At 49.6% G+C, this 16472-nt stretch overlaps 1 protein-coding gene across 3 annotated transcripts in view; it reads left to right on the top strand.

Annotated features, from left to right (window-relative positions):
• Positions 1–16472, top strand: part of VRK2 (VRK serine/threonine kinase 2) — a 76127-nt gene that overhangs the window by 14762 nt on the left and 44893 nt on the right. For all 3 annotated transcript variants that reach the window (XM_083494521.1, XM_083494520.1, XM_083494522.1), the window contains 2 exons: positions 1536–1644; positions 2546–2638. In XM_083494521.1, coding sequence (XP_083350647.1) covers positions 1536–1644; positions 2546–2638 — 202 coding nt within the window. The remainder of the gene's footprint in view (positions 1–1535; positions 1645–2545; positions 2639–16472) is intronic.

Below are 16472 nucleotides of genomic sequence, written 5' to 3' on the forward strand. Positions count from 1 at the left end.
CAGTATGCGGATGATACCCAGCTCTACCTCTCTTTCAAATCAGAACCAGTGAAGGCAGTGAAGGTCCTGTGTGAGTGCCTGGAGGTGGTTGGAGGTTGGATGGTGGCTAACAGATTGAGGTTGAATCCTGACAAGACAGAAGTACTGTTTTTGGGGGACAGGAGGCAGGCAGGTGTGGAGGATTCCCTGGTCCTGAATGGGGTAACTGTGCCCCTGAAGGACCAGGTGTGCAGCCTGGGAGTCATTTTGGACTCACAGCTGTCCATGGAGGCACAGGTCAAATCTGTGTCCAGGGCAGCTGTTTACCAGCTCCATCTGGTACGCAGGCTGAGACCCTATCTGCCTGCGGACTGCCTCGCCAGAGTGGTGCATGCTCTGGTTATCTCCCGCTTGGATTACTGCAATGCGCTCTACGTGGGGCTACCTTTGAAGGTGACCCGGAAACTACAACTAATCCAGAACGCGGCAGCTAGACTGGTGACTGGGAGCGGCCGCAGAGACCACATAACACTGGTTTTGAAAGACCTACATTGGCTCCCAGTACGTTTCCGAGCACAATTCAAAGTGTTGGTGCTGACCTTTAAAGCCCTAAACGGCCTTGGTCCAGTATATCTGAAGGAGCGTCTCCACGCCCATCGTTCTACCCGGTCACTGAGGTCCAGCACCGAGGGCCTTCTGGCGGTTCCCTCACTGTGAGAAGCCAAGTTACAGGGAACCAGGCAGAGGGCCTTCTCGGTAGTGGCGCCTTCCCTGTGGAACACCAACCCGCCAGGTGTCAAAGAGAACAACAACTACCAGGCTTTTAGAAGACATCTGAAAGCAGCCCTGTTTAGGGAAGCTTTTAATGTTTGATGTATTTTAATATTCTTTTGGAAGCTGCCCAGAGTGGCTGGGGAAGCCCAGCCAGATGGGTGGGGTATAAATTATTATTATTATTTATTCCTGAAAGGAGGAGGAAGCTGTTTAGGTCAGTCATAGACCTCATGGTTTGCAGCCTGCAGGTCCCAGCTGCTGTTCCCCTGGCCTCTCAAATTAGAAGGGTCTTGGGCAGCCCAACTACCAACTAGATCAGTGGTGGCCAAACCTGGCCCTCCAGCTGTTTTTGGACTATAGTTCCCATCATCCCTGGCCACTGGTCCTGTTAGCTAGGGATGATGGGAGTTGTAGTCCGATAACAGCTGGAAGGCCAAGTTTGGCCACCACTGAACTAGAGCATTAGACCAGTGATCTAATCTGCTAAAAGGCAGTTTAGTACAGTCCTAGTGCATGGACCTGTGTACACAGTCCTTCCCTTGATCTCTCGACCTGAGTCCCTGGTTTGAATTGCTGTGTGGTTTCAATAGGATTGTTTTATTGTGGGTGCTTATAATTTAATATCTGTGTAAGGGGCTTTTATAATTCGTAGAAGCCTATTTTAACATTAAGTGGTACATAAATAAAGAAACAAAAAGAAGAAAATGTTTTGTTGCTTATATTACAAGGCAACAAACCACGACAATTCTATGCTTATGTCTCTCTGTGTGTGTTTTATATAGTTACAGATTTATGGTGATGGAAAGGTTAGGAGAGGATATGCAAAGCATCTTTGAAAGAGGAGGGCGAAAGTTCAGCAAGGGAACGGTTCTACAGATTGGAGTCCGCATGGTGGGTATTGGGCCCTTAGCAGTGTGAAGCTTGAAGGAATTGTGTGTTGTCTAAACAGTCTCTAACAGATGCTTGTGTACTGTCAACCTGAAAGGAACACCTCTAACGGGGAGGTTCTGCAACATCAACCAGATGCAGATTGCTGTTCCGTTTTCATAAGTTATCGTTAAAGGAATTACATATTGCTTCAGAAATACTGGGTTGTATCCAACCAAGTTCTACTCAGAGTATAGACCCGTTGATGTTAACCCAAGTTGGCCATGCCTGTCAACTTTAATGGGCCTTCTTTAATCAGGAGTAGCGTTGAATACAACTCATTGCTTTCTTTTTCCATAGGCAGATTTAATTGAATGAAGTTGATACAAATTATTGAGATGCATTTTTTTCCCCATCATTTGTTGTTTACTCATTGATAATGGGGAGCTTGTGTATTGTGGTAGCTGGGGAGGATGTCCTCAGCCATGAACCTTGTACAGTGGTACCTCTGGTTACGAACCTAATTCGTTCTGGAGGTCCGTTCTTAACCTGAACCGCTCTTAACCTGAGGTACCACTTTAGCTAATGGGGACTCCTGCTGCCACTGCGCCACCGGTGCGCAATTTCTGTTCTCATCCTGAGGTAAAGTTCTTAACCCGAGGTACTACTTCCGGGTTAGCAGAGTCTGTAGCCCGATGTGTTTGTACCCCGAGGTGTTTGTAACCTGAGGTAACACCGTAGATGGGTTTAGATCAAAATTTCAATGCCTCCCTCACCCCCCACTTTCATCCCAAGTTAAGAAAATGACCTGCTTTGCCTCTTCAGCTTATTTCTTTCCGACTAAAACTGGCTGACCCACTGGCCCTAATATCAGTATGACTCCTAGTTTCCTTTGTAATTTGTCTTTCCCCCTCTCCTCCGCTAGCTGGATGCTTTGGAATACATACATGAACATGAATACGTCCATGGGGACATTAAAGCAGGAAATTTGCTTTTGGGCTACAGAAATCCACATGAGGTAAGCATCACATTTCCCCCCCCCCCACCTGCCTCATTGTGAAATTTGTTTTGTTGGGGTGTGTGCTATAGTACATTGCTGTAATATAATAATAATAATAATAATTTATTATTTATACCCCGCCCATCTGGCTGGGCCTCCCCAGCCACTCTGGGCGGCTTCCATAAAAACCAAAAATACAGTAAAATATCACACGTTAAAAACTTCCCTGAACAGGGCTGCCTTAAGATGTCTTCTGAATGTCAGGTAGTTGTTTATCGCTTTGACATCTGCTGGAGGGGCGTTCCACAGGGCGGGCGCCACTACCGAGAAGGCCCTCTGCCTGGTTCCCTGTAGCTTTGCTTCTCGCAATGAGGGAACCGCCAGAAGGCCCTCGGCGCTGGACCTCAGCGTCCGGGCAGAACGATGGGGGTGGAGACGTTCCTTCAGGTATACTGGACCGAGGCCGTTTAGGGCTTTAAAGGTCAGCACCAGCACTTTGAATTGTGCTCGAAACGTACTGGGAGCCAATGTAGGTCTTTCAAGACCGGTGTTATATGGTCTCGGCGGCCGCCCCCAGTCACCAGTCTAGCTGCCGCATTCTGGATTCGTTGTAGTTTCCGAGTCACCTTCAAAGGTAGCCCCACGTAGAGTGCATTGCAGTAGTCCAAGCGGGAGATAACCAGAGCATGTAGTTCATGGTTTGTTTTGGTGGTGTGTGCTATACGGTCATACCTCTGGTTGCAAACGTGATCCATGTGGGAGAAACGTTCACAACCTGCAGTGTTCGCAGCCTGAAGTGCCGCATCTGTGCATGCACGTGACACGATTCGACGCTTCTGCGCATGCACGTGACGTCGTTTTGTGCTTCTGCATGAGCGCCGAAACCCGGAAGTAACCCGAAAACGCGCAACCCTCAGATTTTGAAACCCGAGGTATGACTGTTGTCCATTTGTTTGGGTGTGGGGAATCGCATAGCTCTGTAGAGTCACTGGCATTTGTTCCACGGGCCAGGTCCAGCCTGCTAAATGACAGGAAACGACTTGGGTATGACCTTATTGTGATTCAGTCAATGTTCCAGCTAGATCAGTATAGTCTGCACTGGCTGAAAGCCGCTCTCCAGAGTTTCTCCCCCAGTCCTCCTTGTAGATGCCAGCATTGAACCCAGGGGCCTTCTGCATGCAAGACAGAAGCATTACCACTGAAGTAGCCTCCTTCGCCAACGGCCCTTCCATCAGCACCTGCAGCATTATCTAATCAGGCCATAAAACTCTCTGTCTGTGCTGTAGGGAGTGATCTTTAAAAGGGAAGAGGGATGCCCAGTCCTGGCACTTAAGCAACCCAGGGCTGAGACTCCCTGCCTGCTCTTTTCAGGGAAAATGTAGCATTTTGGGCCATCCCAGCACTGGGGTGGGTGCAAACGCTGCTTTTTTCCTTGGCCTTACCCCATACGTGCCCACTCAACTGCTTTGATTGGTGAAATTGGCACAGTTGCAGGTGCCACCATTCAAACCAACACCTCGTTTTGTAGGTGTCATTGGAAACGGAAGCAGAAAGGGAGGGGACTCATTTCTATCCTCCTCCTTCGCCTACCTGAACACCTTCAGTTTCCAATTTTTAAAATATATTTTTACATACATAGGCTCAAAATCAGAGCTTCATTTCTTTAATTGAAACAAAAAAACTACCCCTAAAAAACATAACCCTAGCACAATCTCTGCTTCGATTCCATTCTGTGTTCGTTAAGAACGTGATCTTTTAATGTGGCAGCACCTGAACTTTGGAACTCCCCGCCTATGGATATCTGTCAGGCTCCTTCACAGTACTCTCCCCCCCCCCCCAAAGCACCTGCAGAAAACACTTTCATTTAGACAGCAAACCTACTCAGATGCTTGGAAAGTTGATGCGAGTTTTAACCTGTTGTTAGTCTATTGTCCCTTTTAACTCTTCAGGTGTCTTAAATTATTGTTGCTCGTTTTTCTTAGTGATGGTTTTGTTATGTTATCTTCTCCCCCCCTGTAAAACCACTTTGAGGTTCTTTTGTAATCAAGCAGTGTGTAAATTTTATGAAACAAAGAAATAAAATCGTGACTGCAGTACGAGTAGGCAGTACCTTCTTTTTGTTTTAACTTAAGACAGTTTATATGGGACGCGGGTGGCGCTGTGGGTTAAACCACAGAGCCTAGGACTTGCCGATCAGAAGGTTGGCGGTTCGAATCCCTGCAACGGGGTGAGCTCCCGTTGCTCGGTCCCTGCTCCTGCCAACCTAGCAGTTCGAAAGCACATCAAAGTGCAAGTAGATAAATAGGTACCACTCCGATGAGAAGGTAAACGGCGTTTCCATGCGCTGCTCTGGTTCACCAAAAGCGGCTTAGTCATGCTGGCCACATGACCCGGAAGCTGTACGCCAGCTCCCTCGGCCAATAAAGCGAGATGAGCGCCACAACCCCAGAGTCGTCCACGACTGGACCTAATGGTCAGGGGTCCCTTTACCTTTAAGACAGTTTATATATAATCATAAGAAAACATTTTAAGAGTTGAAAGCGCAGTATGCAGACGGGTTTTTGAAGTGTAGCGCATGCACGCTAAAGCAGTTTCGGACGGCTCGGGTGCAGCTTTGCACACACTGTGAGTACTTGCCTTCAAAGTGGTCCCTGCAGCTTGAAATCCTTCGTTCAGCTCCCTATGCACACCTTGGTCTTTGTGTCCATGCACAGGCCAGCTGGATGAGACTCCCTGTCTGCAAATGCCACTGAAGTGGATGAGAACTCCTTGCGCCCCAGGGACGAATGCTTTGGAGAGATCAGGTGTTGCATCTTGCAGCACGGTTGATTGCCGCTTTGCTGTCGTTGAGTTCTTGCAGCCCTAATTAAGTTGGCCTGCTAATACACTGCTGATCCAGATTTGTTGCTGAGCTAACAAAGCAATATATCTCGCCAGGTTTTACGTGGCAGCTCTGTTGACTTAAACAATATACAGTGGTGCCTTGGTTCACAAACGCCTTGGTACTCAAGCAACTTGGAACCCAAACACTGCAAACCCAGAAGTAAGTGTTCTGGTTTGCAAACCTTTTTTGGAAGCCAAACATGCTCCATTTTGAGTGTTACGCTTCTGATTTGAGTGCCACACTTATGTTTTGAGTGTTACGCTGAGGTCTGTCTGTTTTTGGTGTTTATTTTGCATTTTTGTTTTTGCGGCTCTTTTTTGTGTGTGACTGTGTGGACACTCAGTTCAGCTACCGAATGATTGATTGTCTGACTGCAGTACATCGTTTATTGCTTTCATTTTATGGATCAGTGGTCTTGTTAGATAGTAACATTCATGTTAAATTGCTGTTCTAGGGGTTGTTTTTAAAAGTCTGGGACGGATTAATCCATTCTGCATTACTTTCTATGGGAAAGCGTGCCTTGGTATTAGAACGCTTTGGTTTTCGAACAGACCTCCGGACATTGCACTGGACCCCAGGGTGAGGAAGGGAAAATCCTAAGGGCCAGATTCTTTCATAGGACAACATGCTAGGGATAAGTAGAGCCAGATGCAAAAGTGCAGGGGGAAGGCAGTAGGCCCCACAGTAGCCAGAGGTCTCCATCCTGGCAGGCGAGAATAATAGAATCGTAGAATTGCAAGGAACCCTGAGAATCATCTAGTCCAACCCCCTGCCAAGCATGGCTGCCCCATACAGGGATCGAACCTGCAACCTTGGCGCTATCAGCTCTGTTCTCTAACCAACTGAGCTTTCCAGCCAGAAGCACAATGTTCAATGACACATTCCTGCCAGGCAAAACATCACTCAAAGCAGCTGTTGAGGGCTGCGGGAATCCCTGCACTAAGACATACAGTGGTACCTCTGGTTGCGAACGGGATCCGTTCCGGAGGCTGGTTCGCAACATGAAAAGAGCTCAACCCGAAGCGCCATACCTGCGCAGGTGCGCAGCGCGATTTAGCACTTCTGAACATATGCAAGCGGCAAAACCCGGAAGTAACCCTTTCTGGTACTTCCGGGTCGCCGCGGGACGTAACCTGAAAGAACGTAACATGAAGCAAACGTAACCTGAGGTGTGACTGTAGTTAATTCCAAACCAGGTTTAAGAACAGCTTTCTTACAATCTCCTTGAGGGCTCTTTCTTTCTTTTTTGTTTTAAAGTCAAGCGGTATGTTAAAATTTATGAAATAACCAAGAAAGTTTGTGTCGGAATTTTATTTATTTCTGCTGGAAATTTCCATTCCAGAATGCTTTTCATTCTCATATATATATGTCATACCATATAGAAGTGTTTTATAATTATTTTTGTCTGAAATGTTCCCGGCGTTATAGGCAATGCAGAGCGCGCACACAGCAACAACAATGAGGGGTGTAAAGCAAGTAATTATTTGTTTGCTTGTATGGGAGTGAGAAAGGCAAGCAAATAAAAGCAGCCCTCTCCTTTTCCTTTGACCTCCTAAATGATGTGTTGGGAATTGTAAGATGATCGGAATCTGCTGACCTCCGGAAGGTCAGCTTGCTGCTGATTTCATTCACTTGCAGGGAAGCGTTAGGCCATTGAGTGAATCTTCAGGGCAAAAGAGCCTCTCTTTTTATCAATAAGCCTCTTAACGTTTTGAGGGTTGTTGCAGTGTATCGGGAGAGGGTCTGAGCCTTCTGCCCTGGCAACAGCCTTCAAAGCTCTCCTTGGACTGCTGTGTATTTTTCAGTTCCGTGTAGCTGCTAAGGATCAGGTGTTAAGCAGGTACTTTATGCCTTGAGCCATCAGATAATTACAATAATATTTAATTGAAATCTGAATGGATGAATAAATAAAATACTTGAAACATCCACAGCAGTTGCTCATCCAGCGTTTCCTTGGAAATATTCAAGGAATGTGGTTCCTCAAATCATCTTACCTGCTGCTTTCTTTAACCAAACTGCTCTTACAGTGAGAAAAAGCTTCCTCACTTTTGACCACAATTCTGTCTCCCTGTCTCATTGAGAGCCAGTGTGGTGTAGTGGTTAAGAGCGGTAGTCACGTAATCTGGGAAACCGGGTTCGTGTCTCCGCTCCTCCACATGCAGCTGCTGGGTGACCTTGGGCCAGTCACACTTCTGTGAAGTCTCTCAGCCCCACTCACCTCACAGAGTGTTTGTTGTGGGGAGGAAGGGAAAGGAGAATGTTAGCCGCTTTGAGACTCCTGAAGGGGAGTGAAAGGCGGGATATCAAATCCAAACTCTTCTTCTTCTTCTTCTTCTTCTCATTGACATTTTGTCTTAAGGTTGATGGAATCTTTCTTCTTTCAGAGTTTATTTTATGGCATCCTTTCTGTCCCGTTAAAAGTTGCTTAAACTGCTTTGGAAATTGCTCTAAAGCATGGGTTGGCAAACTAGGGCCCAGGGGCTGGATCCAGCCCAATCGCCTTCTCAATCCGGCTCGTGGATGGTCCGGGAATCAGCGTGTTTTTACATGAGTAGAATATGTCCTTTTATTTAAAATGCATCCTTGGGTTATTTGTGGGGCATAGGAATTCATTCATTTTTATTTTTTTCCAAAATATAGTCCGGCCCCCCACAAGGTCTGAAGGTCAGTGGACCGGCCCCCTGCTGAAAAAAGTTTGCTGTCCCCTGCTCTAAAGTGTGTGTTTACCCCCTCTTCATTTAAGCAGTGTCAGAATTGCAGTTGGCTAGCCACAGTTCGTGATTTCCAAATAATAAAATAAAGCATATCTCTCTGTGCCTAGATGGAGGCAATATTTGGGCAAGGCTGCCTCTTACATTGCTAAGCTCAATGACAAGGGAATGCCAGCCAGTTCCACTTAAGTTGCTTCTTCCGTCACAGTGACTTGACGCATTATTGTCTTTCCAGCTCGGCTAGGTTGTATAGCAAGCAGCATGAATCTGCTAGAGGATACGGGAGGAAATAGGAGTCGGTCAACCTGACAAAACTTTATGCCTTGTCCCAGATTTCCAAACGCCGCCTCCAGTCTTTAATCTTTGTATTGCAGTTTGTACAGGTCGTCAGGTGAGAAATATAATCAGTATAATCTTTAAAAGCTGTTGCCCCTGCAGGAACAGAAAGCCACAGTCCTGGTGACACGCTCCAAATAGGCGCAGAAAATGCAGCAGCAAGAAACAGGGTCCCCCTCCCCTTTAAGACACAGACCAGCCATCCCAAGACTGTAAATCTGCCAGGGGCACAAACAGGAGTCAGTAATTTTAATAGAATCAGCTACCAGATAGCCTGACTGCCTTTTTTTGTGTGTAGAAAAAGAGAAAAGGAAAAGGGAGACGGAAAAGAAAGAAGCCCATCAAGAGCAATATAATTAAATTAAGAGCAAGGTCAGGCTGGCGCTGTTAATATATATATATATATTTTCCAGGGCAGGGATTTGCCTGCCAGGAAAGCACAAAACTAGTTAAAGAGTGATGCGGAAAGTAGTTTCTCCAACTTAACAGCTTGCAAATTAATGCAGTGATTTTCTTAACGCTGGTGATGCTTCGAAGGTGTTGGTCGGGAGCATGAGCCTTAAGGGCAGTGGCTGCTGCTGCTTAATGCCCACTTATTATTGCCAAGCTTTTAACAGGTGCTTATTCTCCGAAGACACTGGGCTGTTTCTTCGGTGGTGCTGTAACTCCATAATTTGTTTTTTTACGTTTCTTTTCATGTTTAGTCTAGCGCAGGGGGTGGCCTCTCCGGCAGGTGAGGAGTTGCACTCCCTTGAAAGGAGCAGGTCTGCATCTTGCAGGTGCTCCTGGATTCAACACTGTCCCTGGAGGCTCAGGTGGCCACTGTACTCCATGCTCTGGGACGCGGGTGGCGCTGTGGGTTAAAACACAGAGCCTAGGGCTTGCCGATCAGAAGGATGGCGGTTCGAATCCCTGTGACAGAGTGAGCTGCCATTGCTCGGTCCCTGCTCCTGCCAACTTAGCAGTTCAAAAGCATGTCAAAGTACAAGTAGATAAATAGGTACCGCTCCGGCGGGAAGGTAAAAGGCGTTTCTGTGCACTGCTCTGGTTCGCCAGAAGTGGCTTAGTCATGCTGTCATGCCGGCTCCCTTGGCCAGTAAAGCGAGATGAGCGCCGCAACCCCAGAGTCAGCCATGACTGGACCTAATGGTCAGGGGTCCCTTTACCCTTTACCTTACTCCATGCTCTGGAGGAGCTTTGGCAGGTTAGATGGCATCTGTGGACCAGAAGTTCCCCAAACCCTGTGGTGTACAGCAGGGCTGTCCAACAGGTTGATTGAGATCGACTGGTCGATCCCCGGGATGTTCTGGTCAATCGCGGCCTCCTTTGCAGTGGCATAAGAGCACCAGCCCCTTGCCCCATCCTCCATTTTTGCATGATCACTGGAACAGAAGATGGAGTTTTCGCTGTGAGGCAGATTGTTTCCTTAGTGATCTTTTTGGTGAGTGACTTTCCCCCTTTCCCCTTTACTTTTCCTCCTTAAAAAAACTCAACAACTTTGACCTAAACACTCCCCTGCCAAAAAAATGAGACTTTCCTCCGTAAAAAAAAGCTCAAAAACTTCGACCGGAACCACTGCCAGTTTTTTATTCTGTGAGTAGATCGCAGTCTCTTGGAGCTGGACACCCTGGTGTACAGTAACAAATATATTTCTTTTTTTAGAGCATTTATTAATTTACCAGTAAAACATCCAGTTAACATATCAAATCACAATCTAATAAAAATAAAAAACTAAAATAAAAAAATCCAATTGTCTTCCAAATTATAATCTTAATTTTGCGACTTTCCATGATCTGAATTCGTAACAAATTTATTTGCGTGGACAGGCGGAGTCCCCAGATCCTGCACGGTCCCCCCGTCATGTGAATAACGACTCAAGACAACGTGCTATGGGATTAAATTGGCCACAACTTTATTAAATTTCAAATGTGGGTAGACCTTGGCTCAGGCATTGGGCGTTCTCCCTCCCCGGTCCCCAGCCGGGGACCTAGGGAGCATCAGGGTTATCCAGTTTGTGTGTGGGGGATGGGCCGGCTCTGGAGAACATATGTTCAAGCAGAGATGGCCGCCCCCGTAACGCCGCCGCCGCTGGAGGGAGCAATGACGACCTTTCGGTGTACGGCCAAAGCCTCCCTTCAGAAAACCCCTTTAACGGGGAACCCTGGTATCGCCGCCGCAAAAGGAAGATGGACAAAAGGATTCCGCCCAAGGCCTGATACCGCCAAAGTTGTGACGTTTTGCTACGGGAAAGGCGAAACCTGCCAATGCAGGGAAATTCCTTTCCGGCCCTTTAACAGCGACCTTAACGTAGCAGCGCCCGCATACCTGTGAAGAAAAGTTAACCTGCAAAACCTGTGAAGAAAAGTTAACCTGCAAAATAAGACCTTAACTGAGGGTGGGTAGGGTGGGAGAAGCTCTGGAGCCAAGTGAGGATTTCTAGGTAAGATCCTCCCTCTATTGTGTGGGCAGGTAATCCCTCCCCTACCTGGCCTGGTCTCCTTGGCAACTCTTCCCCCAGGTGGGATTGGACAACTGACTGAGGTAGGTGGAGACCTCCAGGTATCCCACCTGAGGGAAGGCAAAGCCAAGCCTATGCTGTTGGAGCCGCTCCAGATCTAGGGGCTGCACGCGTCCACGCAAAGGGCGCCCCCCGTTTTAAGCGGGGAGCGGTCATTGCGTGGACAGGCGGAGTCCCCAGATCCTGCACGGTCCCCCCGTCATGTGAATAACGACTCAAGACAACGTGCTATGGGATTAAATTGGCCACAACTTTATTAAATTTCAAATGTGGGTAGACCTTGGCTCAGGCATTGGGCGTTCTCCCTCCCCGGTCCCCAGCCGGGGACCTAGGGAGCATCAGGGTTATCCAGTTTGTGTGTGGGGGATGGGCCGGCTCTGGAGAACATATGTTCAAGCAGAGATGGCCGCCCCCGTAACGCCGCCGCCGCTGGAGGGAGCAATGACGACCTTTCGGTGTACGGCCAAAGCCTCCCTTCAGAAAACCCCTTTAACGGGGAACCCTGGTATCGCCGCCGCAAAAGGAAGATGGACAAAAGGATTCCGCCCAAGGCCTGATACCGCCACCCGAGACCGCAATTGCGGTCTCGCCGCCAAGACTACCAACATCTGAAAGACGCCTTTGCCATCCTCCACCAATCAATCAGGCCATGCCTGATGTCGCTCAGCCAACGCTCGTTACCAAGGTCCGATAGGTGCATGCCATCGGGCTGAAATAGCTCCTGCATGTAAACTTTAATGTTGGGGTGTTTCACGACCCGACCTCCCATGCGAGTGGTTGCAGAGCGCACTGCCCTATTGATTTTTTCCACAGTGTAATTAAGTCTAGTGCAATGCAAGCGTGGTAGAGGTTCGTACCAGAAAATCGTGATATTGGGGTGAGTGGGGTGTACGCTTTCCAGGTCTGCGATCGCTGTTTTGATCAAAATTATGCTTTTACGCACGACCAAGTCATTTTCGCAGTGGTGGAGCACAACCGCGCTTGGCGGGTGGCGGAACGCAAGTTCGTGACGCAACCGAGGGAGCAGGGCATCCCACCACGGAACGCAAGTTCGTGACGCAACCAAGGGAGCAGGGGATCCCAATGCCTTCCCCATTGATCAAAATTATGCTTTTACGCACGACCAAGTCATTTTTGCAGAGGTGGAGCACAACCGCGCTTGGCGGGTGGCGGAACGCAAGTTCGTGACGCAACCGAGGGAGCAGGGCATCCCACTGTGGAACGCAAGTTCGTGACGCGACTGAGGGAGCAGGGCATCCCACTGTGGAACGCAAGTTCATGACGCAACCAATGGAGCAGGGGATCCCAACGCCTTCCCCGTTGTCCGAACCAGGCAATGGAGATCTTTGGCTGCAGACCCAGATGTTCTCCGCCTGGACCAGTGGTGACATGGATGGCCGCCCAATGCACTATGCTGTGGCCGAAGATCCACACATGTTTGGGGGTTGAGCCTGAAAGAAAGGATTATATGGTATCTGTCAGTGTCTGCTGGTTGTATCTAATGTAGCCTTTGAAGGCAGCTGAACGCCACCGCCCCATTGCTTTTTGTGTTCTGCCGGGAGGCCGCTTGCAGCTGCCGTGGTTGCTGCACCGATACGAAAGGAATGCGCAGAAAACTGTGCCGGGTCGCCTACACAAGCATGGATGGCCTTACGCAATATTGAGACAAATTGGCAACGGGTCATGGGGCGGCCTGATGCATGAGTGGGAGGGCCTGGTCCTGGAGGACGTACCTTCCGGAATTTGCGTGTCCGCGACCGGGCATGGTCCAGTGTGTGGGGAGGGGGCTCAGATTTTGACTTGTAGCATGCGCCTGTCAGGGTTGATATCAGCCACAGACAAGCCCCTGCGGTGAGATGACAATGTGCCCCCAACGCACTCTCCGATACGGAGCGCACCAAGGAAGGCCAGGGAGAAGGCCGCCCTGAATAGCCTAACCTCATAGTTGGACCAGCAGATACTGGGGACCGCATCCGATATCAGCCGGAGGATCTCAATGGTTACTGTCCTCCTCTTATCTGGAATGGGCGGGTGGGAGTGACGCCACCCTACAAAGCTTCCTTACGTGGAAATTGTTACAGGGGTCTGGGAGCCAAAAACAGTTCCTGAAGTATGAGAAAGCAGCCTTGTGCAGGCTGATTGTCTTAAGGGGCCATGCCTCTACGCTTTAGGTGAACTATTAGAACATCATACTCCTTAGCTGCACGTCTGCATCGTAAACCAAACTTATCTCTGAAGCCCTCGAATTGGGACCCTGCTCTGGTGTAGGATTGCAATGTTGATGGTGCAAGGGGGCTCAGTATCCCTGCTGTCACTTCTCTCGACCGAGTTCCCAGAGGTCCTCCGGAAAGGCCTCTGGGAGTTGATCGGCCTCGGGTGCTAGGTCGCCAAAACGCTCCATCTGAAAGCGAGACAGGGCATCTGCAATGTCGTTATTGAGGCCCGGGATGAACCGCGTGGAAAAGGTGATGTTACCTTTCAGACATTCCAGCACGAAGAGACGGAGCACGCGAATTACCCTGTTGGATTTTGCAGATTGCTTCGCAATGATTCTTACCACCGCCTGGTTGTCCGACCAGAAGCACACCCTGGTGTCCTTGAGAAGGTCCCCCAAACCCGGAGAGCCACTAGGATTGGGAAGAACTCAAGAAAAGTTAAATCGCGTGTAATGCCCTCCGCGTGCCAAGATGTCGGCCAAGGCTGCGCACGCCAGTGACCCCTGAGGTAGACACCAAAGCCAGAGCGACCAGAGGAGTCAGAGTGCACCTGTAGCTGCTCCTTAAGCAGCAGCCAATCTCGCCAAAAGGATACCCCATTGTAACTTTTCAGGAAGGTCAGCCATATTTTGAGGTCCTCCCTTATGGTATGAGTGACCCTGATGTGGTGGTGGGGGGCAACACCGCCAGCCGTGAGACGGGCTGGCGTGCGCAAAAGGCGCGACTGGATGAGATAACCCTGCCTTCAAAATAGAGGTGTCCTAAGAGTGTCTGGACCTGACGCAACGTGGTCGTTTTCTGGGCCATCGTGGTGGTAACCAATTCCCTCAACGTGGCGAGTTCGGCCAGGGGCAGGCGAGAGGTTTGGCTGACAGAATCCAGTTCAATACCCAGATATGATTTGAAACCTAGCAGCCAGAAGTCCCTGGGGTGGACTGGTAACAAACGGAAGGCCGATTCGATGTCACATTTTGCCATGAGCGCGCCCGAGCCGCACTCCCTAACCAGCCTGATTGCCTGATCAAGAGATGCATATTTGACTGAGCATTGTTCTTGAGGATTGACATCATTTACTGACCCGCCCTTTGGGTAAGAAAGGTTGTGTATTAATCGAAACTCGCCTGGGGCCTTCTTAGGCACGATACCTGGTGGAGACACTATGAGGGTGGGAAATGGAGGTTCTGAGAAGGGACCTGCCACTCGCCCCAGCAAACGTTCTTTGGTGATCTTCTACTCAGCAATGTGTGGCATATCTCGGACAGACTTTTGGTTGGGGGGATTGGTGCATGAAGGGGTGACTACCACTGGGATGTGGAAACCTTCCCTAGAGCCCTCCTCAATGTATTTTGCTGCCTCTTTATTGGGTACTGGAGTAAAAAGGCAGCATTGCTGATATAGATACAGGTGAGGGGGCTAGGGAAAGGAGAGCACTATTTGCGGGCATTGTTTTTGCTTTGCTGTGTGCCAGAGGATCCTGTAGAGGCTCTGGCCTCTCTTTTGTCTTGAGATGTGCCTGCGCCTGATCCGCGGGAGCCTTGAAAAAACTTCTACCCCCCCAAAAAAACATTTTGTGGTGGGGTGAGATCCACTACAGCGCTCGCATTCATGAGCAAATCGGCATTTTTCTCTGAAGCAGGAACCGTTGTTATACTCCCAGCAAGATCTCTTGGGGGCCTTGGATTGATATTTGGACTGTTTCACATTGTTGGGCCCTTTCTTGAAGAATGGGGCAACCAACTCAGACCACACGTCATCATCTTCGATATCCCATCTAGCTGTGTCGTCCCCTGCCGCCCGCTCCCTGAATGCCTGGTCATAGGCAAGTGCCGCCTCCCCCCCCCATACATGGCTTCAGCCTTTAGGATGATAAGTTGGTAGTTGGTCAGGTGCCAACCCCTGTCAGGGTAACTAGCGACTATAATACCCATGTAAGTGGTGTATGCAGTGAGCCAATTACGAAAGGTACGCTCAACACTCACTTTTTTATCTTTTTTCCTCTGCTTGGCGGATTTAGATTTTAGGCATGTCGAAGAGGCAAGGGATAGCAGATCAAACAAATCCACAAACTCCCCATTAAGGATGCGTTCCCGCAACTTCTCGCGCAGGCGAAGGCCTGGGGGCTGGTCAGTTCTTTGAAGTTGGATTTCCTAATGCTACCTCTGGAGTCAATGCCCTCCTCGCCACACAGCGCAGTAGCACCATGTTCACACCTGTGCCTCCGGTTGCGGCACCGCCAGACCCAGTGCGGCAGCCCTGGGGCGTGGGGGCCTATAACCCAATAGCCTTTGATGCTCCCCCCCCCCGTGTATTATCAGTGGAGCTGGACCTACCTGAGGAACTAGGTGATCCAGAAGAGTCCCTCTTGGACTTGTGGCCCCTCCTCCTGGATTTGCGGTGTTTCCTCCCGTGATGACGCAATCTGTGCGACTCAGGGATGATGAGCGTGATCCGCCTTCCAGGACACGGCAGTCAGCGGAGCTGCTACTGCGCCCTCGCCTGCGGCTGTGAGGTGACCCAGAGCGCCCTGTGCGCGAATCCCGCTGCTCCAGGCGGCGCCTCAGCCGGGCAATGGTCCTATCCTTGCTGTCTCCACGCACCGGGTGCAAGGGACCGCTACTAAGGCAGGAGTGGGTAGAGGAGGAGCTCTCTGTACATCTCGGCTTGGCAGCCGATCCCTTGCCGGCGCGACTCGCCATGGCTAGTGGGCTTATGGACCCAAAAGACCCTCTAGGTGCTGCTGCCCTCTTGGGCGCGGTCTTCTTGGGCTGCTCCTCCCTGGTCGCACGCGCCTTACGCTGTCCAGTGGCCTGTCTCTGGGCAGGCTTGGTGGACGCGCCCCTTACAGTGCCCCTTCTAATGTGGGGCGGAGAAGCAACCTGACGCTTTGGTGGCATGGTGTGGGGCTAATAGAGTAGGGTATGCTAGGGAATCCGTAGAACAAGGGGGGGGCAACGATTGGTAGAAAAATGCCCGCTATCACTTTGCAAACACACACTAGTGATAAAGGTAAGGGTTCAAATAATGGGAGGGGAGGAGATAAGGTAAGGACTGAGTCGCAGCAGGGATCGCTACTAAAGGCTGCAAAATAAAACAAGTAATAGTTTAGAAAATCACTGCACAGATTTCAGTTGAGGTCCATGGGCAGTCTCCCCTCGTCGATAATGAGCGCGATGCCTGCTGTCCACTG

This window comes from Podarcis liolepis, assembly GCF_965112155.1.
Source record: "Podarcis liolepis genome assembly, chromosome: 3".
NCBI classification, from domain to species: domain Eukaryota; kingdom Metazoa; phylum Chordata; class Lepidosauria; order Squamata; family Lacertidae; genus Podarcis; species Podarcis liolepis.